At 49.4% G+C, this 18,933-nt stretch overlaps 1 protein-coding gene across 1 annotated transcript in view; it reads left to right on the top strand.

Moving 5' to 3' along the window:
• RAB1B (RAB1B, member RAS oncogene family) overlaps positions 1-18,933 on the top strand; it is a 140,571-nt gene that overhangs the window by 87,913 nt on the left and 33,725 nt on the right. The window contains exons 3-4 of the mRNA XM_078660750.1: positions 2,825-2,920; positions 6,987-7,082. Of these exons, the coding sequence (XP_078516876.1) occupies positions 2,825-2,920; positions 6,987-7,082 (192 nt within the window). The remainder of the gene's footprint in view (positions 1-2,824; positions 2,921-6,986; positions 7,083-18,933) is intronic.

The raw sequence follows: 18,933 nt of genomic DNA, 5'->3' as shown, positions 1-18,933 counted from the left end.
TTGGAAATATTTAAAGTGTGCCATGTACAGATTTTTCCATGGGTTTGTGCCAGGTCAAAAATTTTCACATATGCCAAGGTTTGCATTTTGTAATGCATAACCCCCAGTATGCTGTTGGTGCCCCTTTAAATCAAAAATATAAATCAATATGGCATAGCTAGACTTTTTCTATGGATACATCCCCTCCCCCCCAACAGTACTTTTGGTGCCCTCATATGTAAAAATGATCCTGAAGTACGCCAGGGTCAGCATTTTGACATAGGCGCTCTATAATGTGGATCTACTCTCTTGTGCCAAATATTACCTCCTGTATGTCAGCACCTGTATTTTCATATGGGAGGCCCCATATGTCAAGAGCTACGCCATAAATTCAACAAGCATTTTCAATGCAATAGGTCTCGCATTTGTGAGAGTTTGAGCTATTGGCATTGTAAACGACAAGGCCTTTTATTAAAGTATTTTGAAAGCCTGCAAGTGCATGTAAATATGCACTTTGTACTTGTCATCCTTGCTTACGAAATGCACGGCTGGCAGTAAAACAGGCACAGTTACTGACAGCCTTGCTTCTCATAAGCAACTACTACTAGAAGTACAAAGTGTGTGTTTATGCACTAATTGCAGGTTTTCAGAACACATAAATAAAAGGCATAGTCCTTTACAATGCCAATAGCTCAAACTCTCGCAAATGCGAGACCTATTTCATTGCAAATGCTTGTTTATACTCTTCCCTCCTCTACCCCTCCCTGTGTCATTTCAAACCTCTTTTACTATTCATATCTCCCAAACAAGCCTTTCTAAACCGTTCCCTCTGACTCTTTCTCCCTTAGCCTTCCCTTTACTCATCCTAGATCTCCTCCTACTGCTATGATCTCCAGGAAAAACACCTTCTAGACCTTTCCCTCTTCTATCCCTCCACATTCCTTTTCAATCCAACTAACAGACTCTCATGTCCACTGCTCAAATTAATTTCATATTTCCCCATACTAAGTCCCAACTAAAACTGTTCAGGTTCCAGAGTAGTATGCTACTCACCGAAACGCGAGTTGACACCTCGTCCAGAGTAATAAGCGCTATATGAATGCAATTACAATGACATTTAAAGGCAACTGAGGCACTAAACTTTTATGTGTGATTAGAACAGAGTTTCGACATGAAAGGAGGTCATGATATAGAGGGCTGTGGTGGTGCGTTTTATCCACATAGTTACTGTGGGGGCCCGACTACTTTGGCATTAATAACTTTTGATAATCTATAAGGGCTTAGCTCAAAATTCATGGTGTTACCTGTATTGCAGAGATAACTGAATGAATTAGAGACCCAGTATTCTTCCTTTTGGTTGCAGGGTAAATTTGATCTGGTGTTGATGAAATAGACTTTTTTTCTTCAGCATCCAGGACTAATCTTTTCACGTCCTCAGGTTTGTACTGAACCATGTAATCTCTAGGCATTTCCCGTTACGTTTCATGTTGCAAATGCAGGGTATGAGTGGCTGGCCAAAACGGCATCATTTGACCGTTGCAGATACAATGATCAATTCCCATCTTCACTGTTTTTCTTTTAGACTGTGTATTGTAATTACAAATTATATTTTGCCATTTTATGGATTTAAGATTTAACTGACTGTGCAGATCCTCTGATCGGCTATAGAACATAGTTCTAACTGTGTGCTCCATGCATCGTCTCAAGTGCTAAGTCAAGCTATTTGCAGAGGTCCTAAGCTTCACGCTCTGTCTTCCTATGTTTTGTACACAACAATGTACGTGATGTCCTCGACATTCGGCATGCCCAGTCTTCCTCTTGGCGTGGGAGACCCACCATTTGTAAATGACCACCATTGCATGCTTTGCTAAAATGTTGATTTCACGTACTCCGACGTCATTTACACCACTCCGACGATCTTTGGAAGTTAAATAAAGGCTAAAGTGCATACATATATAAACAGTCCATTTTGGAGTGATTGATTGTTTCTTTGTTTCAAGATTGAAATATGCTTATTCACTCTGACTAGGATTTGTATATGTGTGTGAAGTGTCTTTTAAAAGGTGTGCTTTCATCTTGCTTCATTTTTATGTGTAGACAATTTTTAGGTGAATGGATTCCCAAGGTTTTCCACTTCAAAGAAAAGCAGTGGGTGAAACTATTGGATTTTCCTGATAACATGTTCTCAGCACAGCTCCAGCACCCACACACTTTCCTCTCTCAACTTCATCCTGGAAAAAAAGCTCTGCTCCTAGTGGCTCTTTATGCCCAGTTCCAGCACAGGGCTGGCATGGGGCTCAAAGTGGCAACTTACTGCTTGGTTGAATGAAGCCTTGTGCCGTTGGCTCTCTGAACACCACTCTAGGATTTTTTTCTAATGCTTGACAGAGTAATGTTTGCACTGGGCATTCCAAAGTTATTATTACTGAAACCCGATCAACAGTAATAGAAAATGTCTCTGCATAATCTACCCAGCCCTATTTACTTCCAGTCTTTCACCAAGTGTCCTGCCTTCTAATTTTTAGATGGAGCTAAATGTAGGAAATAAGATAATGCTATACTTTTAGCCTTAGTTCTTTTAGTAGGTTCATGCTGTTAGGCAGAGGGTGACTGTTTGGAATTGGGTCTGAGATAAAAAAAAAGCAGGCATTTTGTTGCTGCGCACTTTTTATTTTTACTGTGGGCTCTTGCAAATCTAAATGCGTTGGGCCATTATCTTCTCTCTCCCCACTTCAAAATTAAATTCTAAGGCCCTTGGGCCATGGCCATTGGTGGATATTGAGTGAATAGATGTCTGAAAGTCCGCATGAAAATTTACCAATGCTAAATGCTCCCTTCTTTTTAGGATGACACGTACACCGAGAGCTACATCAGCACAATCGGGGTGGACTTCAAGATCCGAACTATAGAGCTGGATGGGAAAACCATCAAGCTGCAAATTGTGAGTATGTGTATGAGTTAACACTAGAGCCTGAAGAGACTTTCACCTTGGTGGGCAAACAATTTTTGCTAATTATCATGCCCTTCCATCTCTGCCCTTTCTCTGTGTTGCGTAGACCCCACAAGGAATCCCTCATCTCAGATCTTCCCCAAACCTCCGCTGTTTGCACACTACTCCCTCCATTGCCCACATATCCTTTGTGCTTTAATGGTGGGAAATTCCAGTTAGCTGTCTCAATTCTAGCACTGAACTAATTCTTGGCATAACTCAAGTTCTGCCTTACATCAGGTATTCTTTTAGTCACTTCCTAAACCAGAACTCTGGACGTAAAGGAGCGAACTCCCATTCATCTTCTGCTCTAGATCCGATTCTTGGAACTGAGGCATTGGCTACCAATACTACCATGTAGAACAATAGTGGAATGCAGTTCCTAAGGAGGGGAGTGGGGAGGGGAAGAAAGGGGGGAAAAGGAAGAAGGGAATAGGTAATCCGGTAGGAGAAGGACTAAAGACATCTTCCCAGGAGCCCGGCCGTGGGTAGGTCCCACGTAGGAGTACACCGAGAAGATGGTTATTCGCTTCCACCATTGTTGTGGATTACCTTGGATGTCCTGGTTGAATCCCCCATTTACCCCTCCATAGGTTTGCTAGAAGGACGAATCTCTTGACTTTTCAAGCTGCCCCCCTCTTTTTTGGAGGTACTTTTTTGGAAACCCCTATGACCATCGCCTACTTGTAAGAGTAGTTAATGTTTTTTTCTTCCCTGGTCCTGAAGAAGCACTGCACATCCACTAGGAGTTAAAGGCGTGAAACATGTGGACTTTTGAACCACCAACACTAGTCACCCCTCACACTGAGCTAGAGCAGGTAGAATTCCCCCTGCTAGCCAAGACTCTTGTAGTCTCGTTTTTAACTATAGCACAAGTGTCCAGCTAATAAAGGTTCCCTGGAGCACTCATAGCTATTTTTAACACACGTTCTGCACCCACTCTACTCACCACCCGTTGCCTCGGGACCGCCACACAAAGGGCCTCCTGGCTTCTAACTCAAGACTTCCGGCAAAGAGCCCTCCTGCAGGGCCTGTTGGGCATTGCAGCGCTGGCCCAACGAGGAGCTGCCCTATGATGAAGCATGACATCTCTTTAGGTGTGCGAGGGTCCTTGCTCCTTATTGGAGCTCTCCCTTCTTTAGTCCTTCTCCTACCTGATTACCTATCGCCTTCCTTCCCCCCCCCACCCCCTTTCTGCCCCTCCTTAGGAACTGCATACCCTAATGTTCTACATGTTTCTGTGCATGTATACTGGACCTGTTTCTTAAAAGCCCTTGTTCCTCCATTTTATTTATGCTTCCAATGCTACCACCCTTACTCTGCTGCCCCTTCCTATTACCGCCTCCCCAAGAGAATCATTGATGAAAACATTCTTCTATTTTTTGGCCTTCACGCTCCTTTTTCTTCTTCGGGACCATGAACCGAGGGTTTATGGAGATGTTTTTGCTGCACAGGGCTGGGGACACTGAAGCAGGAGTGAGGCTTGATCTAGAGGTACTCATAGTATGGCCCGCGGGCTGTCAGCGGCCCGGCAAGCCTTCCCTGGCAGCCCGCGGACCTTGCAGATAATTTACCCATGTTAAAAAAAAAAAAATGACAGTGTCTGCAAACACTGGGGGCCGAGACTCTGCTGCTCTGTAGGGGCCCGGGCATGCATTCCGTGATAGTCAGAGTGGAGCTGCAGGGGCGCTAAGAGGTGAAAGACAAAAGCCTCATTAACATACAAATGTTCTTTTAAAGATCTGTTAGGTGCTCGTGCTGCTGTGTGTTTGTGTGTGCCAGGAAGCTGTTCCAGCCCGGGCACACAGAGGCAGGGAGAGATGGAGAGGTGACAGAGGGAGGTAGAGCGTGGAAGACGGAGTGAGAAAAAGGGAGGGAGACAAAAGGAAAGGGAGGGAGAGCGAGGGAGGGAGGGAAAGGGAGGCAGTTAGAGGGAGGGAGGGAAAAGGAGGCAGTTAGAGGGAGGGAGGGAAAAGGAGGCAGTTAGAGGGAGGGAGGGAAAAGGAGGCAGTTAGAGGGAGGGAAAAGGAGGCAGTTAGATGGAGAGCGAGGGAGGGAGGGAAAGGGACGCAGACAGAGGGAGAGCCAGGGAGGGAAAAGGAGGGAGAGGAAGGGAGAGGGAGGGAGGGAAAGGGATCAGACAGAGGGAGAGCGAGGGACGGAAAGGGAGTCAGACAGAGGGAGAGCGAGGGAGGGAAAAGGAGGGAGAGGGAGGGTGAGCGAGGGAGGGAGGAAAAGGGAGACAGACCGATGGAGAGCGAGGGAGGGAGGGAAAAGGAGGGAGGGAGAGGGAGGGAGGGAGAGCGAGGGAGGGAGGGAAAGGGAGGCAAAGAGAGGGAGAGGGAGGGAGGGAAAGGGAGACAGGCAGAGGAAGAGCGAGGGAGGGAGGGAAAGGGACGCAGAGAGAGGGACAGCAAGGGAGGGTGAGAAAGGGGAGGCAGACAGAGGGAGAGCGAGGGAGGGAGGGAAAGGGGAGGCAGACAGAGGGAGAGCGAGGGAAGGAAGGAAAGGAGGGAGGGAAAGGGAGACCGAGAGAGGGAGACAGAGAGAGAGAGAGAGAGAGAGAGAGAGAGAGAGAGAGAGAGAGAGAGAGAGACAGAGAAAGGGAGACGGAGGGAGACAGACAGAGGGAGGGAGAAAGACAGAGGGAGGGAGACAGACAGAGGGAGGGAGACAGACAGAGGGAGGGAGACAGACAGAGGGAGGGAGACAGACAGAGGGAGGGAGACAGACAGAGGGAGGGAGACAGACAGAGGGAGGGAGACAGAGGGAGGGAGACAGAGGGAGGGAGACAGAGGGAGGGAGACAGACAGAGGGAGGGAGACAGACAGAGGGAGGGAGACAGACAGAGGGAGGGCGACAGCCAGAGGGAGGAGGGAGGCAGATGAGGGATACAGAGGAAGGAAGACAGAGAGGGAGATAGACAGAGGGAGACAAAGAGAGGGAGACAGAGGGAGACAAAGAGAGGGAGACAAAGAGAGGGAGACAGAGGGAGACAAAGAGAGGGAGAGGGAGGGAGACAAGGAGAGGAAGGGAGACCGAGAAAGGGAGAGGGAGGGAGACAGAGAAAGGGAGAGGGAGGGAGACAGAGGGTGACAGACAGAGGGAGGGAGGAGGGTGACAGCCAGAGGGAGGAGGAAGGGAGGAGGGTGACAGACAGAGGGAGGGAGGAGGGTGACAGAGGGGCGTGACAGAGAGAGGGAGGAGGGCGACAGTGAGGAGGGTGTCAGAGTGAGGAGGGCGACAGAGTGGGAGAGGGAAGGAGAGAGAGAGAGGGAGACAGAGGGAGAGAGGGAGACAAGAGAGGGAGAGGGAAGGAGAGAAAGGGAGAGAAAGGGAGAGGGAAGGAGAGAGAGGGAGACCGAGAGGGAGAGGGAAGGAGAGAGAGGGAAACGGGGAGAGGGAAGGAGAGAGAGGGAGAGGGAAAGAGAGAAAGGGAGAGGGAAAGAGAGAGGGAGACAGAGCGAGAGGGAAGGAGAGAGAGGGAGACGGAGGGAGAGGGAGTGAGACAGTCCGAGTGAGTGAGACAGAGGGAGTCAGGGAGAGAAAGAAGGGAGAGAGCGGGTGTGAGAGGGAGTGAGACAGAGGGAGAAATAGGGAGAAATAGGGAGGGAGAGAGGGAGAGAGAGGTTGAGAGAGTGAGATAGAGGGGGAGAGAGATGTGTGTATGGTGGCTCAGTGGACGAAGGCGTCCGCTGCAGGGACCTGTGTTCAACCTCAAGGTCACAGTTTTTTTGTTGCGCTAGCCCCGCCCCCTCCTCCATTGAACCCGCCCCCACCGGGGCGGCCCTCGGACACAAACCACACTGTAAATTTGGCCCCCGAGAGAAAATTTGTGAGCACCCATGATCTAGAGGTTCAGTCATGACTCATGGGAATAGGAGGGGTCTTCAGTAGCTGCTAAGTATGCTAAAATCCGTATAGGGAACACTGCAGTTCCATTTCCCCCTTGGTCAAATACTAGACTCCTCATTACCTGCCTGCTAATTGTCTGCTCTGTCTACTTTTACCCTTTCAGTGGGACACAGCCGGTCAGGAGCGGTTCCGGACAATCACCTCCAGTTACTATAGAGGGGCTCACGGTATCATTGTGGTGTACGACGTCACCGACCAGGTAAGGGACGACTTTAAACACCGCTGAGTGTTGGAATGTTATACACGGCGCATTTGGCACACTGAATAGCAAACGATATACTGTGAGGAGGTATTGTGCCCACCAAGAGAGACTTAACTCTAATATGGCTGGGGGAAAAAGGAGATCTTTCAAAATCCCTTGGACAGTAATAGAAACTAACAGTGCCTGACTATTGCTGGAAATTATTTTGGTTAAATACTAGGGCTCTGTACTTTAATGAATTAAACACCCTACCACTGTGATCTTTGGGGAATTTGATAGACTTGGGTCAGTTGTTTATAGAATATGATGGCCATCGTTTTTTTATGGACATTGTTTCGGCACCTAGGAACACCCTGTTTACGGAGTGGTAGTACTGTCTTCTTCACAACTGTTTGAAATTGCCTGTATGCTTATCTTCTGAAAAATTCTAAAAAATTATTTTGTAGCTTTAAGAACTTTGGAGCATCTGTGCACCCGTTCATTCACTCTTGCAACACCATTTCTATATGTGAAGCACCAACGGCCAAAAAACAGCTCTTGTGCTTTTCAGCCTATCACACGCGGATCAGCTTCTCTGGTGCTTTCTCCGTATTTCACTGGCACTGCCTCCCTTTTATTGAAGTTTTCACTCACTTTTTAACATGCAATTGGATTTTGAAAATACATTGTTTTCCTCTTTTGCATGCTGTTTAGTATATGCTTCAAGCACTGCCACCAACAGTTCTGGTAGTCTGCCCTCCCGTAGTCTGTCTCATGATGGAATTACCTTGCTAATCCTGTATCATGTTTATGGATACTGTTGTCATCCAAGTTCTTACATTTTCAGCACTGAAATTTGTTTGATCATGCTTAGGAATATTCTCTTGTGGATGTCCACAGTTTGGCTGGTAAGGAAGGAGGCCATTGACTTTTTTGTGGGTGAAAGCAGTCGAACCTGATTTAGAAGAATGTGTTTCTTGGCATGACATTAGTGTTGGCACCACCAGTCAGGACCAGTTAGGAGGTACCCACCATCATTGTAGAACATCTGGTACCCATTCTGGTAGAAAAATCTCTGGATGCATGCATTTGCTAGTACCTCTTGAAGGTTCATGCAGAACAGTGCAACCTATCCAAAACTGATTTCACTAAACTACTGCTTATGTGGACCAAAATCCCAGCCGCGGTAACCCTGCACTGTCCTACTTCTCACTTGAAAATTCTGATAGACTTATTATGTCAGTTTTCTTCTACCTGCTTTTTGCCCTAGTTTCGCAGTATGTGTGACTGTAGATGCACATGCTCAATCTATTGTTGAGCTCAGATGATTACAACTTGTTTTTCTGCGAAGAAGTTGTTCAAGCGACAAGGTCTTGGTGACTCTTCTTCTGGTTGTTAGATTGTTTTGCTTTGCCTTTGGGTTTGGTCATGATTCTGCATGCTTCTGGTCTCGACTAGTTTGTTAGTTCCCGTCACGGCCTCTGAGTCTGTTGCCTTCAATCCTGTGCGAAAATACTTTTTGGCATGTTTTTTCAAAAGAAGTCTCTTGGCCCAGGGGGCGCTTTGGGCTCCAGACTACCCATCGAAGAATCAGCACATGAAGTAATGGAATTGATGCCCTCCAAGAGATTCCCACAGTGCCACTCCAAATACCCCTGGTCCAACCTCCACGTGGTCAATCTTTGCCTCTCACTAAGGCATGACGAGAGCCGCAGCAAATGCTGTTTCGGCGTTCCGCAGCAAGAAGACACTGCTCCAGCGTTGATCAATGGTGGGCCCAGAGCCGGATAGCCAAATCCTCGGAAGAAACACTGTATATCTTCGGCAACGATGATGCACTCAATACTGAGGAAGAAGAGGAAGCATTGGGTGAATGGCCCAATTCTCCCCGCACATCAGCCAAGTCTTCAGTTTATCGAGTCCACCTTGGTACTGCTGATCCCTAAGCCCTTTTCAAAGTTTAAAAATGGCAGCACAGGGTTTGGCATTGAGCCCCGTGTAAAGCCTCTGCCATTTTCCGGTGTGCCACCGCCCTCAGCAAAGCCTCGGTGCTGAGAACAGACCTTTCCTAGGTACTTGAACTTTAGGTCAATTTTTGCCTCTCTCCGGAGCATGATATCTGTCGGCGCTGAACCCTTGAAAATGGCTCCCTCACCGAAGCCGAAAACATCGTTGGCACTGAAGCAGTTAGCCCTAAAGCCAGTTTTGGATCCAAGGCCCACTCTGTCGAGGAGCTTCCCATCTTCGAGAAGCTGCAGCGGGAGCTCAGTGAAAGGCAGAGGGGGATCATCATCCACCCATGCACAGGCAACATCTCTGCCTTCAATATTACCATGCCAAAGAAATGCAAGAGTGCCTTCGAGGAGGCTCTGCCAGACACTCCTGTGCCCCTCATGCCTTCCAAGAGGCCCAAAGACAAGGTCACTGCTCCTCCTCTTCCTCTCCCTCCTCCACCACCTCCCTAACTCCAAAGCCTTTACCGCTGGGGTCCCTGAGGTCATACTCTGATACTGGTAGTCCCAGCTCTTATTCATTGGCCGAGGACTTTGCCCCAGTCTGCTCAGGTACCTCAGTAGATCCTTGGGAGGACCCTCAGGCAGACCCTAACCTAGAACATGTCCTGGTCAGGGCCTCCTCGCCAGGTTACACCACTGCGTACAACAGTGTCATTCAACGTGCAGTCACCTACCATAAGGCAGAGATGTATGCCACCCCGAGGAGGATAACATTTTAGTAGAGACCCACTCAATGACCGAGTGGTCTGTTCATTATTTCCAGATGCTCAAAGAGATGATTAATTCCTTCCTGAGATCGTCAAAGAGCTGATAAACTCGTGTGTTGACACCATGCATTGAAAAGAAATATAGACCGACTCAGTCTGACCGACTCTATTTCCCGGTCTTGTTACGCCGCATTTCTACTAGAAAGGGAGCAGTGACACAGGTCACTGAAGGTGCTTTGCCTCCAGTTCCTGACAAGGAGATCAAGCAGTTTGATGCTGCCCTGAAGAGGGGATCTGGGGAGTGCGGCCATGCCCTGGTGCATCTGTAATTCCATTGGACTCCTTTTCTCTATAATGGAGACTACTGGGAAGAGATAGAGGAGCTCTTTCAGCATCTCTCTGATCAGTGCCACAAATGTGGGGAAGTGATAGTGAACAAGACAAGGCTATCTCCATTGCAACCATTGATTGCGTGCTAGATGTGGCAGACACCGCAGCTGGCAGGGTCGACACCTCCGTTATCCTTTGGTGCCAAACTTGCCTCTTCATGTTCGGCTTTAAGCGGAGGTGCAACAGCACCTAGTCAACTTGCCATTTGACGGGGCACACCTGTATAGATCGCAGAAATACACCATGCTTGAAAAGATCAAGACTCAGAAACCGCCAAAGCGATGGGTGTCTTTCAGGTCCCTTCAGGTAGGGACTTCTTTCACAAGCAACAGTCAAGAGGTAAGCCACTTCCCCCAAATAAAACCCAGTCCTATTTTCGGCAGCAAGAGTGTTATGATTCACAGGATTGCAAGGGTTTCACACAAGGCTCTTTCGACGGAACTGTTCCAATGGCCGAGGCAGAGGCACACCTCGTAGGGAAGCCTCTACCTTCAAAAAACAACTTGGCTTGCATCTCTCCGCGCACACAACCACCTTTGAGGGGAGACTTTAGGGGTTTCTTCCCCGATGGGATGATATCACCATAGAGTGGTGGGTCATAGTCCTCATCCAGCACGGCTACTGCCTAGCGCTCATCTCAGCCACAGTGGAGAGGTGTGGTGCAGCGGCCAGGGCAGCTGACTTTGGAGCACAGTGTTCACGGTTCGATCTCCGGCAGCAGCTCAGCTCAGCACCATGTGACTGGGCAATAGCTCACTTAATTTCCACAACGACCCACAGCGCCTTGAGTAGTTTGCGCTTTACAAATACAGATTTACACCAAACATCCCATTCCGACACTCAACAGCCTCAGCTCAGGACATCTAACAATGCTGTAAGAGGAGGTTCAGGCACTCCTACACAAAGGTGCCTTAGTGGCAGTGCCCTATAATACCAGGGCAAAGACATCTACTTCCTATACTTCCTCATTCCCAAGAATGACCGATCCCTCAGACCAATCCTCCACCTCCATCGGTTAAACATGTACATCTTGGGAGAACACTTCCACGTGGTTACCCTACAGGATGTTATGCCCCCTTATGCAGCAAGGTGACATTCAACCTGAAGGATGACTACTTTCACATTCCAATCCATCCAGCTCATGCGCGCTACCTCCACTTCACTGGTAAGTGGCCAACACAACCAGCTCAAGGTACTACCCTTTGGCCTCACCACAGCCCTCAAGTTGTGTACCAACTGTTTTGCGGTGGTAGCCCCTCACCTCAGGAGGGGAGTACCTCTGGTCTTCCTCTACAACAGGCTGATTAAGAGCGCAAGCAGACAGGGGTGCCTAACCCACACCTAGGCAGCAATCCGGCTTCTGCACAGTCTGAGGTTCACAAAGAACGGCAACAAATCACACTTGGAGCCGCTCCAATTCCACCCTTCTTAGGGTACGTGCTGAATTCAGTTGTGGGCAAAGCTTTCCCCAGTCCACAAAGGGTACAGGCATTCCAGAAGCTTCTTCCTCTTTTTCTGCCACTCAGTCCACTCCCAGTTTGTATAGTGATGTTCCTCCTGGGAATGCTGGCCTCATTCACTGCCGTAGTGCCCTATGCCATATTCCATATGCGTCCGATTAAGTAATGCCTCTTAAGCCAGTGCTCACAAGCGGAGGGTCAGTTGGAAGATCTAGTGTAGATAAGGGCTGGCACCCATTGCTCGCTGCAGTTGTGTAACAGCAACAATCTGTTGTAGGATAGACCCTTTACAGACCCACTTCAACAAGTGACCGTTACCACAGACACATCTCAAGTCAGCTGGGGAGGGCATCTCAATGACATGACAGTCCAGGGCCTCTGGCCACCTCATCAAAGGAACCTCCGCATCAACCACTCGGAAATGTTAGCTATTCATCTAGCCCTTAAACCCTTCCTTCAACAGATTCAAGGCAAAGTAGTCCTTGTGCGCACAGACAACATGACCGCCATGTTCTACCTAGGCACACACTCCTGCCATTTCTCTGCCTTAGCGCAGCGAATCTGGCAGTGGGCCATTCGCCACCAAGGTCATCTCCTGGCAGAGTATCTTCCGGGAGTGGATGACTTCGCAGACCTGCTGAGCCGTGCGCAGCAACAAGTTCCCAAGTGTCAATTCCGCTCTCAAGTCCTAATTTTTTAATTCCAAAGATGGGATAGGCCAAACATAGACATACGCACCACAGACAAAAACGCAAAATGCTTAAACTAAATTTTGCACCAGGTTTTCACACCAAGTCCATCTGCAATGCTCTGTGGATGAATGTATCCGGGATTTTGTGTACACTTTTCCTCCTCTCCCACTGATTCCTTACATGGTAAGGAAGCTCAGGCAAACATCCCTCTCCCTTATCCTGATTGAACCTATGTGGGCCCGACAACCATGGTTCTCGACCCTTCTATGACCGGGATCACCTATCTCGCAGTCTTTTTTTCCTTTGTCCAGACTGGTAGCTGAAAGGCCACTGCGCACACTTGATCTCATGAGAACTCTGATGTACTACATAGATTGAACCAAATCCTTTAGCAAAATGCAACAACTTGTTGTGGCTTTTTACAGCCTCATAAAGGTCAGGCTATTTACTAGTCCGGGATTTGCAGAAGGATTGTCAAATGCATCCATACCTGTGTCGCTAAAGTTAAAAGAACCCTACTATCCTGCCCAAGCCACACTCCATCCGCAAACAGGGTGCTACTGTGGCTTTTCTATGGAACATACCTATAGCAGACATTTTTAAAGCTACTACATGATACACTTCACACACATTCACAAAGCATTCTTGATTGGATGTGCTTGCAAGGCGGGGAGAGGAGTTGGCCTAACGGCTAGGGCGCTCGACCTCGGACCTGGGGATCTGTGTTAGAGTCTCGGTAACGACGCCAAAACCTCCTGTGATTCTGGGCAAATCACTTAATCTCCCCGTGCCTAAAATGAAAGTGTGTCCTCATGTAACGTAACTGGAAAATATGTAAAGCGCTCTGATACCTGATTAGGTTCGAGTCTAGTTCGCACTATATAAAACTCTGCAAAAAAAAAAAGGCAGCAAGCAATTTAGAGTTGGTTCTCAGGCATGTTCAGCATCCACTGGCTAGCCACTGCTTAAAGGTGTACTGATTTGTATATAGTTGATTCAGAACATGTATGTCTACAGCCACACATTCTACAACGGATTATGTTACTTACCTGTAAGCATCTGTTTGTTACCTGTAGTGCTGTAGATTCACATGGGCTCACCCTCCTCCCCAGAAGACTATTTATTACAGACATCTTCGACTCAATATTGCTCTCTGTTCGAGGCATGTGGGCTGCTAAATTCATATCTTATGCATAGATCGCCGCCTAGTGTTGGGTCCAGATGATTGCACATTGTTGTCCTGGAAGAGTCTTCGAAGTATCACGAGATAGGTGGCTCCTCCCCTGGACTACAGTGCGCATGGGCATCGACTCCATCCCCAGATTGTTTTTTTCCGCCATTGGGTTCGGATGTGGTTTCGACGTCTCCGTGTCGGAACCGAAAACAACTTTGTTCTTAAGGCCAAAAGGCCTTCGTTACCTGCGTCGGTATTGTTTGCGTACGGTCTCGAGCGTCGTCCGACTCTCTGAGACGGACATCTACGGAGTCAAGTAACTCTTCGATCGAGGCCCTCTCGTCGCAGCAAGACCCGACGAACTTAACATGGAGCGGAGCCCGTTCAAGTTCTGCCCCGTCTGTGGATCCAAATATCCACATATCGATGTGCATCCGGTCTGTAATAAATGCCTATCACCGGACCACAACGAAGAAAACTGCATGGCCTGCTCTAAGTTCAGGTCCAAGAAGACGCTCAAGCATCGGCGCGCGGCGCGCCTCGAGGCCCAGCGAGCGGCGCCGGCACCCGACGACATATTCGACGACCCCGCGGAAGAAGGCGGCAGCCATCATCTCCAGATTTCACCACCGTCGACGGAGGTCCAGGCCGATCCCGAGGAACATGTCGAGGGACAGGGCCACGACCTTGAATACGTCGAGGAGGTAGGGGACGACGAAGAAGTTTATGGGGCCGCGGAAGATAGCTCAGAGGAAGAGCTATGCCCCGAAGTCTACATTATTCAGGCTCAGGTCACGGGATCGCCACTCGGCCTTACCCACGACCCTGCACCGCTATCCCCGGCCCCGCCTTCTGGCCCGGCCACGGACACTCAAGCGGAGCCGCCATCTCAGATATCGAAACCGAAACCAAAACCTTCGGATCCGACGGCACCAAAGATGGCCGACGTCCAGCCAAAATCGAAACAGAAACCTTCGGAATCGACCACACCTAAAATGGCCGACGTCCAACAAAAAGTATCGAAGCCTGCTCCTTCATCGGCTCCGTCGCCCTCAGGCCCACCGAAGTCGAAGAAGGCTGTCGAGTCGACAGCGTCGCAAAAGGTGCGGAAGGAACCATCCTCTAAGAAGGCCATCCATCAAGTGTCAAGCACAGTTGTTCCGGCACGGACATCTAAGTCTGTTGACACGCCTTCGGACGCTCCTACGGCACCGTCAAGTAGACGCGCGGTCGAATCAAAGTCGACTAAAAGCCACGACCCGAAGGCCGCCGGCACTACGGCAGCAACGGCGTCGGCGCCAAAGACTCCAACGGAGCCGCGACACGTTGCAGCCGAAGATTCGTCGAGGCAAATCTCGACCACACCGAGGAAGTCCGACGCCACCGAACATCAGCCGTCGGTTACCAAGCCCTCTGCCTTCTTCACAAAGCAGGTGACCGACTCCCTCAAACGTATTCGGGAGAAGACTTTGTCGTCAACGGCATCGCCTCCAAAGACCTCGACCAAGCTTCTCTACACTCTGCCACCTAGGGTGGCACCAAAAGCATTTGCACCCAGATCGGTGCCGAAAATCGCTCACACGTCGGATCCTTCGACGCAAAAGGGATGCTCGGATCAACATCAAGCCTCAGAAGACCATTCTGAGCATTACATCGATGCCCAAACAGGGAAATTGACCCTCTACAAGAGGAAAATCACTTCCCAACCGCTGGAATCCTATGTTATTCCACTAAAGAAGAAGAGGCCGGAAAAGGACATTCCTGCCCTTGTTGAACCTATTCTGCCACCACCAAGAAGAAGTCCATCTCCTTCACCCAACCAATCAGGAGGAGAGGATGATGAACAAGATGACCAATACAATTTCCCAGTTGACAATGACTCTGATGTTCTGCAGGACTCATATGACGACACTGGGGACCAAGGTGGACATCAGGTGGTACAAGATCCACAAGGTTTTGGGACACGTACATCTCCAACAGAGGATTCTGCAGCATTTAATGCTTTAATAGAACGGGCAGCAGCAAATCATGATGTGGACATGCATGCTGACCCGGTGGAGGAAGATTTTTTGTTCGACACTTTCTCTGTCTCTGAAAGAACAGTTAAAATACTTCCTATGCTCAAGGGTGTCCTTAAACATGCCCCGGAGATCTTTAAGGAACCTACCAGGGCAAGAGTGGTGAACCCACGTATCGAGAAAAAATACAGGCCAGCACCTGGAGATCCTGCCTATATTCGGGGACAGTTGCCTCTGGACTCGTTGGTAAATGTAAATGTAAATGTATAGGCATTTATATAGCGCACTACTTACCCGTAGGGTCCCAAGGCGCTTCGACCGCTGCGAAACCCTTCCTGGCTTCCCTGAGAGATGGTCCCTTAATGGGTATCTCCAGGGTGAGACCAGGCATCCCCGGCGGTCTGGTGGGGCCGTTAGTGAAGATGAGGCAAGCTAATGCCCAGAGTTGCCGAGTGTGAACGCTGATCAGAGTGGGCACCGAGGCGAGAGAATTATCGAGTCCGCTGACCCTGGTCCAGAAACCTGCCGCGCCGGGAATCGAACCCTGGTCCCGGGCCGTCCTCTGCTCTCGGGTCTGCCGCCTCTAACCAGTGAGCCACACTACTTCACTAGTCACCAATGCCCGCAAGAGGGCAAACTCTCAAACAACGGGTGAAGCTCCTCCCCCAGACAAGGAGTCGAAAGTGCTTGAGGCATCCGGCAAAAGGGTGGCTGCGTAAGCTGCCAATGTATGGCGTATAGCAAACACACAGGCACTATTGGCACGATACGATAGGGCGCATTACGACACCCTAGAACAGCTCCTTCAACACCTACCTGATGAGTATAAGGAAGCAGCCGAAATGCTCATACAAGAGGGAAAGCTTATCTCAAACGCTGCAATAAAGTGTGCACTTGATGTGGCAGATACAGCGGCTAGGGGAATTAACACTAGCGTCATGTTAAGGTGACAAGCTTGGCTTCGTATATCTGGATTTAAGCCTGACATTCAAACTACAATCCTCAACCAGCCCGTCAATCCTGACAGACTGTTTGGTCCAGATGTAGACACCACCCTTGAAAAGATTAAAAAGGACAACGAGACTGCTAAGTCCATGGGGGCGCTTCAGTCACAACAATTCAGGGGAAGCACTTTTCGTCGCTCAGGAGCACGTGGTGTTACCAGAGGACACTTGGGTCAACAAACACAATTCACAAAGGGTGGTGCGCAATCCTCGTACCCCAAGCAGGGTAGAGGGGGTTACAGAGGTAACAGTGCCAAGGGCAGAGGCAGAGGGAACAACAACTCCCGTTCCTCTGCCGCCAACAAACAGTGACTCTCTGTCACTGCCCCCCGACCATACAACACCTGTCGGGGGGAGACTCCAGCAGTTCCTGCCAGTCTGGACGTCCATCACCACAGACAGGTGGGTGAGAAAACTTATCCAGTACGGTTACTGTTTGGAGTTAACATCCACTCCTCCCAACATTCCCCCAAGACACCGTCCTATGTCGGCAGAGCACTTGCACTTATTGCAGCAGGAAGTACTGGTGATGCTGCAAAAAGGCGCAATCGAGCTCGTACCAGTGGAAGAGGAAGGCACAGGGGTCTATTCCCTGTACTTCCTCATCCCAAAAAAGGACGGATCCCTCAGACCTATTCTGGATCTACGCCCCCTCAACATGTACATACTGTCAGAACACTTTCACATGCTGACACTGCAACAAATTCTTCCCCTGCTCAATCAAGGGGACTTCCTAGCAACCTTGGACCTCAAGGATACTTATTTCCACATCCCACTCCACCCATCCCACAGAAAATACCTCAGGTTCACCATTCAAAACAGGCACTATCAGTTCAAAGTCCTACCCTTCGGGGTGACTACTGCCCCCAGAGTGTTTACAAAGTGTCTGGCGACAGTGGCGGCGCACCTCAGGAGACAGAACATACATGTCTACCCGTACCTAGACGACTGGCTTGTTCAAGCAAAGTCGGAACAACAGTGCGCCGCAGACATGTCCCACACTATTCAACTCCTTCACAGCCTGGGCTTCTCGCTAAACTACCCGAAGTCGCACCTTCAACCAAACCATGTGCGGCAGTATCTGGGCGCGACAATAAACACCCTGACTGCTATGGCTCAGCCAAACCCAGTCAGAATCAACAGCATTCAGTCGCTGATCCAAAAGTTCAGACCGCAACACTCCCTGCCAGCGAGAGTGTTCATGCAGCTGATAGGCATGATGGCCTCCTGCATCTTCATAGTCCCGCACGCGAGGTTGCACATGCGCCCGCTCCAAGAATGCTTGGCAAATCAGTGGACACAGGCTCGGGGACAGCTGACAGACCTAGTGTTGGTGACCGGTCGGGCATACAACTCTCTGCATTGGTGGAATCCACACAACCTTTGCAAGGGACGACCGTTCCAAGAGCCAGTGCCACAGATAATCCTAACAACGGACGCATCTCTCCAAGGGTGGGGAGCTCATGTGCTCCACTACACTGTGCAGGGACTGTGGTCCACCCAGCAGCAGAAGTTGCACATCAACTACCTGGAATTGATGGCAATCTTCATGGCGATAAAGTCCTTCAAAGTACATTTATGCAACAAAGTCGTGTTAATCCGGACGGACAACATGACAGCCATGTACTACATCCAAAAGCAGGGAGGTACTCACTCACCACAGCTGTCTCATCTGGCTCAGAGCATGTGGAAGTGGGCCATTCAGAGGAACATTTCCTCATGGCGGAAAACCTCCCAGGAAAGGACAATCAGATGGCGGATCTGCTCAGCAGATACAGCCATCAAATGCACGAGTGGGAGATACATCCATCAGTACTCCACCCGTACTTCCAGCAGTGGGGTCATCCAGAGATAGACCTGTTTGCCACAAGGGAAAACGCAAAATGCCAAAGCTTTGCCGCCAGGTTCCCTCACCCGGAATCGCAAGGGAATGCGATATGGATGAACTGGTCAGGCAAATTTGCGTACGCTTTTCCCCCAGCGCCTCTCATTCCGCTGGTGGCAAGAAAGCTAAAGCAACACTCGATGACTCTCATCCTGGTTGCTCCAACATGGGCACGCCAACCATGGTACACCACGTTTCTAGAACTTTCCGTGGTACCGCATCAAAGGCTGCATCTCACATCCAGGCTCTTGACGCAGAACCATGGCGACATTCAGCATCCAGATCCGCGACAGCTCAATCTGGCGATCTGGCTCCTGAAGTCTTAGAATTTGGCTACCTCAACCTGCCTCCAGAATGCATGGACATCATCCGGGAGGCAAGGAAGCCCACGACCAGAGCTTGCTATGCAGCAAAATGGAAGCGGTTTGTCATGTACTGTACAGACAACAATATCAACCCGCTAGATGCATCCATTCCTAACATCATCTGCTATTTGTTACATCTTTACAAATGCAATCTAGCGT

Source organism: Lissotriton helveticus, chromosome 9 (assembly GCF_964261635.1).
Source record: "Lissotriton helveticus chromosome 9, aLisHel1.1, whole genome shotgun sequence".
Taxonomy (NCBI): Eukaryota; Metazoa; Chordata; class Amphibia; order Caudata; family Salamandridae; genus Lissotriton; species Lissotriton helveticus.
The sequence above is the reverse complement of the archived record's forward strand: the minus strand, read 5'-3'. Positions and strand labels throughout refer to the sequence as shown.